General features: G+C 43.9%; 1 protein-coding gene across 1 annotated transcript; it reads left to right on the plus strand.

Moving 5' to 3' along the window:
* Positions 1-908: 908 nt before the first annotated feature.
* eno3 (enolase 3, (beta, muscle)) lies at positions 909-6,281 on the plus strand. Its single transcript, XM_008325592.3, has 14 exons — positions 909-1,052; positions 3,264-3,353; positions 3,450-3,545; positions 3,776-3,834; positions 3,915-3,984; positions 4,080-4,213; positions 4,293-4,409; positions 4,482-4,587; positions 4,669-4,866; positions 5,154-5,230; positions 5,314-5,438; positions 5,508-5,616; positions 5,693-5,751; positions 5,835-6,281. The coding sequence occupies exons 2-14, from the start codon at positions 3,269-3,271 to the stop codon at positions 5,902-5,904; spliced, it is 1,305 nt and encodes a 434-aa protein (XP_008323814.1). The 5' UTR covers positions 909-1,052; positions 3,264-3,268; the 3' UTR covers positions 5,905-6,281.
* Positions 6,282-8,264: the final 1,983 nt, after the last annotated feature.

Consider the following 8,264-nt stretch of genomic DNA (forward strand, 5'->3'; position numbering starts at 1 on the left):
CAGTATATATATAATTATATATATATATACAGTATATTTATATATATATATATATTTACCATCCTGCGTTCTGCTCCAGCACATATACACACACACATTCATGAAAAACACAAATTTGTGCCTCACATTTAAACATCACTGACACAAGTTGACGACAAAATGATAATCATCAAACCCAATGAACATATGATGGAAATACAAGAGAGTTCTAATAAAATTACATGGATTAGCCCCTCCCCCACTGTCTGGAGGAGTCATGTGATGTTATATTTAGACTGCGGTAAAGGCTACTTTGTGTGTGTGTGTGTGTGTGTGTGTGTGTAAGGGGGGGTCTGAAGTAAAGTTAAAGGTGAGCTTAAAGGGTAAGATCTGGTTTATGCATGTGTGTGTGTGGATCAGACACACACACTGGACAATCCAGTGTGTGTGTGTGCTCATCACTGCCCTTTGCAGTGAGTCCTGAACTCTTCTCAAGTTTCCCCTTTAAGTGAACTTCGACCTTCTCTGTGCGACTTAGGGATCGTCCTGCTAGTTCACACCTCTCGCACTCCCACAGAGTAACACGATGCTACGTACAGTCATAACAGAGAGACAGAAAATGACAGAGATAAGACTGGATTCAAAATGATCAGAAATGAAAATACACCAGATGGTACACAAAACTACCATAAATTACAGCCAGGGGGAGGAGGGATCTAAATGAACAATGAATAGTTTAACGAAAGACAACAGTGGTCGGAAATGTTAATTAGGTCAACAACATGACAGCAAGGAAACAAACAAAGAACAAACAACAAAAGAGGCACACAACAGCCAAAAGGAGCCAAAACAAAGAAATTCTCTGTAAGGTCACAAACTATCCTGTCAGTTGTTACTTCTGCCTCCTTTTGCAGTTTCCTTCTCATCCCGTCACATGCAGACAGTCCCTGCCTCTACTCAGAGCCTCCTCCCCTGTTAGGGAGCGTTTATAAAAACCCCTAGGGCAGAACAGACAGACACGTTCCAAGTCAGTCGGACATACAGACGGCCACAGACAGCTCCTTCTCTAAAAGGTGAGCTCGAAGCAGGATCAGTTTCTCTGTTCTGTTGATTTTCTGTTTGTGTTTAAGTACAGGTTCCCACTTGGCCTCTGGCATGAACCTGTCTCTGATTTGGTCACCTGACCGACCTCTTCTTCCTCCTGCTCTTATTTTGAAAGTCAGCAAGTGTTTCCTGGGGTGCTGGAATGTCAAATTAAATCTGACATTTTCAAACAGTCACTTTTCCAAAAGTCACTGAAGGGACTGAAGACAAAACCTCCAAGGTCTTGACCGACAGCAGCATGAAGGTCAAAAGCTGAAGGACTTGACGTAAGAGGGGCAAAGTCCATGCAGAGAGACAACAGACACGCTGTGCTGCAAAAGTCAGCTATGTGATTGGGCTGACATTTTAGGGGTTGACATATGAACACTTCAGTGATCTGGACAATGAGCAGGCCTGTCCACAGCCAGCTGTCTCTGACCACCAGGGGACATAGGTTAAATCATTTGTATTGTAGCTTAATCGTTTCACCTGACGTTAGCACTAGCATAAAATAGCGTTTAAATAATAGCAGAGTGGTAAGGATGAGTTAAGTTAGCAAAAGAATTAGCATACTTTAATTAGAGGTAGACGTAATGCTAATATTACCATTTGTATGCTATCTAACAGTACTATTAGGTCTTAAGAGTAGTATTTAAAAAAGTGGAAACGTTAGCAGCACATTTGTAAATATTGTATGCACTTTAAGTAGTTTAAGAGGATATAAATGGTCAAAAAAGGGACATCAATGGCACCTCAATTTTGTCGTCAGCACTCGTTGCTTGAATTGTATTAGAAAATGAATTACCACTGTCGTATAACTTATTAAAACCTATAGTATTCGACATAAAATTAGGGATAGCAATGGCGCTAGGGCTAGCTATATACTGGTAACTTTTGTCCAAGTGAAAGTATTAGTAACAGTGAAAGTGATTACATAGCATAGTGTGAGAGTAGCATCGACAGTAGCAGTAGTAGTAGCAGTACTTTCTGCAAACAAAAAACATTACTGATCGTTTAATCAAAGGTTGTAGTTCAAATTATTAGTGTATCAAAGGAAACGTTAGCATACCTGTTAGAGGTTGTGTTAGCCTATTAGCTGTTAGGAGTAATTGCTGATGAGGTACAATCAAAAGTACTAGTATAGTAGGACTAGAATCATGACAGTATAAAGTTGGTTGAAAATTGGTTTATAAGGTAGCAACAAGCTGTAGTAAGCAGTAGTAATAGTAGTAGTACTTGCTTTGTACTATATTCTTGTGTATCTATGCCGGGAGCTACTGGTCAACTAGCTGCTTTTTAAGTTTTATTATAATACTACAGTAACAGTAACACTCAAAGGTCTAGTGAGGTCACAAACACAAGGACCTTTTGGTTGTCCCAGGTCACAGATGCCTCCACAAATGTCATGTGTGTGTGAGTGTAACTGTATCAGAGACAGGAGGAAGTCCAGGTCTGAGGAGAAGGTCAGGGAGCCTCGGCATTTATATTTAACTGTCTCTGGAGGACACACTCTAAAGACACTGACCTCTCACACTGACCACACTGCCCCTACTCTGGCACCACGATGGTCTCGTCCTCTGCCTTTATTCTCCTATTGGTCTCTGACCAGGGGAGAAGCACAATGATTGGCCGTTTGTGATGGGGGTGGGGTGAGTCTGAAAAAAGGGTCCAGAAGCCCGCTGCTGAGGAGGAATCATGGCGTTGAATCGGCTCTCTGCAGCAGGTGCACAACTCAAACAAGTACACACGGACACACACACACACACACACACATTAAGGGCATTGACCTGTGGTTCATTCCCAGTGTTGTTTGTTTTCAAGGTCACTGCATGATGTCTTTTCTCTTTTAAAGCCAGCGTTTAGATTTTCAAATGTTAAAAGGCACTGACAAGTGCTTGTGTACAGTGCTAAGAATGCGGTGAGCGCCGCAAGAACCAGCCAACAACAACAAGCCAATAAACTACACACTCTCCTGCACCAAAGCCATGAGAAAGGAGGTTGCAGTTGACCTTCAGATAATAAAACGTCATGAGCTAAAAATGCTGACTTTTTCCGTGGAGCTTTGTATGACAATGCAGAGGCATTAAAAAAACCAGTCCAAAAATAAAGTAAAGGAGCTCCCGCTCCCTGAGAGAGCTCAACGTAACGGAGCTGAGTCGTTATCCGTTCTTACTCCGATACTCTGATTTCTCCTACTGCAGTCAGGATGTCCATCACCAAGATTCATGCTCGGGAGATTCTGGACTCCAGAGGAAACCCAACAGTGGAGGTTGACCTGTGGACAGCCAAAGGTCAGGATGCTTACACATGAAGTTTGTTGGAGAAACTGAAACATTTCAAAGGTGTTCATCCGGTGGACAACTGTCTCCCTCCCTGTTCGTCTCCAGGTCTGTTCAGAGCTGCAGTTCCCAGCGGAGCGTCAACTGGTGTTCATGAGGCCCTGGAGCTCCGTGATGGAGATAAGAGTCGTTACCTGGGCAAAGGTAATGTCATACATTTCAAAGATGCATTTCTCAAAAGTTAGATGCCTAGAGATAACAAAAAGGCTACAGGAAGGTTAGCTTGGAACGTGTTAAAATTTAGCTAGGAATACATTAGGATGCGACTAAACATATTGTTACATAAAGCCAGTTAAAACAGCTAAGTATGCTAAAAAAAAGAGTAATGTTATAAAAAATATCTGCAACACATCTGCTTTTATTTATCTCTGCAGGTACATTGAAAGCTGTGGAACATATTAACAAGGACATCACCCCCAAACTGATCGAGAAGGTAACCTATGACAGAATGAGGAAGAAAAAACAAAACAAAAAAAAAACATGAACAAATATGTTCTCTTGTTAAATTTGCAGAAGTTCAGTGTCGTGGAGCAGGAGAAGATTGACAAGTTCATGCTGGAGTTAGACGGAACTGAGAACAAATGTGAGTGTCTGTTTGTTTGTTGTCTGAATTGTCCTATTTCAACCTTTTTTTTTTTTTTACCTGAGATCTGAAAGCCTTTCTCTATGTTCCTGCAGCTAAGTTTGGTGCTAACGCCATCTTGGGCGTGTCTCTCGCTGTCTGTAAGGCCGGAGCAGCAGAGAAGGGTGTTCCTCTGTACCGCCACATTGCTGACCTCGCTGGACACAAAGACGTCATACTGCCCGTTCCTGTATGTAGGCGGGGCTCCCAACGCAGGGCGAGTTAGCTGTGAAATTGTTGAAGACCGACTGTGATGTTTCTCTCTTCAGGCCTTCAATGTCATCAATGGAGGAAGTCATGCAGGAAATAAACTGGCCATGCAGGAGTTCATGATCCTTCCAGTCGGAGCTTCCAACTTCCATGAGGCCATGAGAATTGGCGCTGAGGTTCGAAGGAGCGACAGAGATTGGTTCTCCTGTTTGTGTAGTTTCCTGTCTCACTGAAGTGTTTGTGTTTAGGTCTACCACAACCTGAAGAACGTCATCAAAGCCAAATACGGCAAAGACGCCACCAATGTGGGTGATGAGGGAGGCTTTGCCCCCAACATCCTGGAGAACAACGAGGGTAAGACGTGCACCTGTCTGTCCATCTGTTGTCCAAGATGGACACAAAGATTCCCACTGACCCTGTTTTTTGTCCATGCAGCTTTGGAGCTGCTGAAAACTGCCATTGAAAAGGCTGGCTATCCCGACAAGATCATCATTGGCATGGATGTGGCAGCCTCAGAGTTCTTCCGCAGCGGAAAGTATGACCTGGACTTCAAGTCCCCTGATGACCCATCCAGACACATCAGCGGAGAGAAACTGGGAGACCTTTACCGCAGTTTCGTCAAGAACTACCCTGGTAAAGACCAAACATATTTTTTGTAGCCCTGAAAATGACACAGGAGACACACATACAAGGACCAAACATATTTTTTGTATGAAAAAATGACACAGGAGACACACATACAAGTGTGTGACTGGCCCTTCTTTGACTTGTCAGTGACACATCTATCTGTCATTACACAATTCCAGGTCCTTCACTAGTAGAATGTGGCACAATTACTTGTTTGTGACCAGATCTTGACGTGTCCTTGACTGGACAATGACACATTTGTCTTCCTGTCTTTCTGTCTCCTTTATCTCCAGTCCAGTCCATTGAGGATCCATTCGACCAGGACGACTGGGAACAGTGGGCCAAGTTCACCGCCTCTGTGGACATACAGGTGAGAAAGACAGACCGATAGAGACAGATAGGGACTGCTCGTGTCATGTCATGTCATTGACCTGTGTCTTCTTGTCCAATCAGATCGTAGGAGACGACTTGACAGTGACCAATCCCAAGAGGATCCAGCAGGCTGTGGACAAGAAGGCCTGTAACTGCCTGCTGCTTAAAGTCAACCAGATCGGCTCTGTGACTGAGTCCATCCAGGCGTAAGACAGCTGTTTGACTGTCTCTAACCCATGGTGTGTCCATCCTGCATTCTGACCTGTCTCTCTTAGGTGTAAGCTGGCTCAGAGCAGCGGTTGGGGAGTCATGGTCAGTCATCGTTCTGGAGAGACAGAGGACACTTTCATCTCCGACCTGGTGGTTGGACTGTGCACTGGACAGGTATGTCCTTCACAGCCTGACTTTCGGTCTCATCTCTCGTCTCGCCACATCGTTAATGTCTCTCTCTTGTCTTTAGATTAAGACTGGCGCGCCCTGTAGATCGGAGCGTCTGGCCAAATACAACCAGCTGATGAGGTGAGCGCTTCCTGTCCTTTCAATGCAATAGCGACGTGCTTGGCAAATTAAAAGTCCATTTGTCTTTGACCCCTGAACTTTAGGATCGAGGAGGAGCTCGGCGACAAGGCCAAGTTTGCCGGAAAAGACTTCCGCCACCCCAAAATCAACTAAATCTCCACTCTGTTGCCGTGACAGCCGACTGACAGCAGCTAACACACCAACACCCTTGCCACACACACAAAGATGAGGCGGGGGATGAAAGGTCAGAGGGTGCACTGGGTTTGACCTTGCACTCCAAGCAATAATTCCATTCATGAAGTTTTCTACACTGAACAAAAATAATTCAATAAAGACAAGCCCTCGTAGGCCGTCTCTGTATGTGACCTGCTTCCTGTTACCACAAACAACCACTGCTTTGACACAGGATGTGATGTCACTGCCTCTGAATTTGCTGGGACTCCTTCCTGTTTTCCTATCATGGAGATCACACACCTAAGTCTCCACTGCATTACCATGGCCATTAAAATAAAGTGAAGTGCATCATTTCAGTGCAGAGTATTTACTGAAAACAAAACAGCAAGAGAATTCCTCTTAACAAAATGTTAACAGTATGAAATAATAAATAAATACAAATGTTAAATATTTTGTCCACAAACAAAGTCCAAATCACAGTGAGTGAAAGTTTTGATATCTAATAAAGAAGCACAAAACGGAACCCTTGAAAAGACAGAACAGGGTTCTCACACTCAGACAGGTTCATTAATTATGTCCTCACACACACACACACACACACACACACACAGTGACGTCAATGCTGATTGAGCGAGGAGTTTGGGTACCAGTCTGTCTGTTGCCTGGCGATGAGCAGCGGGTGTATGAAGTGAGACAGTGGTGACGAGGTCATGTTGAACCTGTGTCTGAGTTTGGTGCTCCTGCATTTGTTCACTTCCTGTTTCCAGGCATGTCTAGGACTTCAAAACGTCCTTGAATCACTTGAATCTCAAGAGGACTCCAGGATGTACACTGTATATGAAATAAGACACAGACCTTCCAGGCTCCTCCTCATATTGTCAGTTAAGCCAAACTGAAATTAACATGATGATCAAAGATGAGACATGAACGTTAGCACAAATGGGCCTTTTATAGATTCATACATTCATACAATGAATATTCTGTTACAAATGAAAACAAAAATGGTAAACCATCCCTAAGACAACTGGTCAGAAAATAGGGCTTTGGATCCCTTTTGCCCTAAACAGCCTTTAATTTGTGATTTTCTCCATGATTCGGATGTCAGTGATGAGCATTCTCTTCAAGGACCCTAGAAGATTCTCAAAGATCTATAAGGTTCCATCTGAAGGAGGAGAAGAACCTCTGTATGATGGAAGGATAACGAAGACAAGGAATTAAAGATCCTTCTTCCAGAACCTCCGTGTCGCAGTACACTGGAGTACCCAGGGTCTCCTCAAGGAGTCCTGGAATAGTTGTGATGTGGCTTGAACAGATTTTTGGGGACGTCAGTTCTGTGGGTTTTCACTGTGGGGGGAAAGATTATGCACGTGTTAGTAAGCACACACACACACACACACACAGAGAGAGAGAGAGAGACACATGTGTGAGGTAGCCATCAGTGACCTCTTTTCTCTAATGAGGTGATTGATGAGCTATTATCCTTCTGTGTGTGTGTGTGTGTGTGTGTGAGCACGATTTTTATGTGCGTGGTTGATGACGTCGCAACTGAATGGAGGGCTGGGCTTGTCTGACTGGGACAAAGACGATGGGGGGTCATTAAACACACACACGCACACACACACACACACACACACACACTCAGACTCACACATGCACCGATCTCTCGGACCATGTGAATATCTTTGGTTCCGCCCCCTTCCACAGGAAATAGTTGCCATCAACGACCCAGTCACTGCGGTGATGGTTTACAAGGAGGCCGTACGACAGAGGTCACAGGTCGTGAGGAGAGTGGGACAAAGAGAATCAAAGAGTGTGTAAGGTCGAAATACTAAGCTCTGATTGGCAATTTCACGCCACTATTCCAGGTGTGTTAACCTGCTGCCAACCAATACCTTTGAGTGATAGATTGTAACCACAACCACAGCCTCTCCATCATCCTCAGACTAGTCCAAGATGTCAAAGGTTTCAAAAAAACCTCCAGAAAATGATTCCAACCTCCAGACACAGGGATTCTTGTTCCTTCTCAAACGGGTGGACCTGAATCTTGAGATCAGAGTCATAGTACTGGACTGGATTGACTTGACTTAATTACTGATGACCCAGAATCAAAGTCAAGACTCACATCTTCAGTGATTTGAACACTCTAACTACGGATGAAGTTCTACGGACACAAGACTCAGAGCTCAGACCTCATCTGTGACTGGTACCATATTGGTACTCTGAGATATCAGCCTGTACTCAATTCATATTTTGTTTGGACAGGGAATTGAACAAAAGAACTGAAACTTTAAGAACCAGGTTCACTGTGTGTGTGTATGTGTGTGAAACAGAGACAGAGC

This window comes from Cynoglossus semilaevis, chromosome 1 (genome assembly GCF_000523025.1).
Source record: "Cynoglossus semilaevis isolate Cse_v1.0 chromosome 1, Cse_v1.0, whole genome shotgun sequence".
Lineage (NCBI taxonomy): Eukaryota > Metazoa > Chordata > Actinopteri > Pleuronectiformes > Cynoglossidae > Cynoglossus > Cynoglossus semilaevis.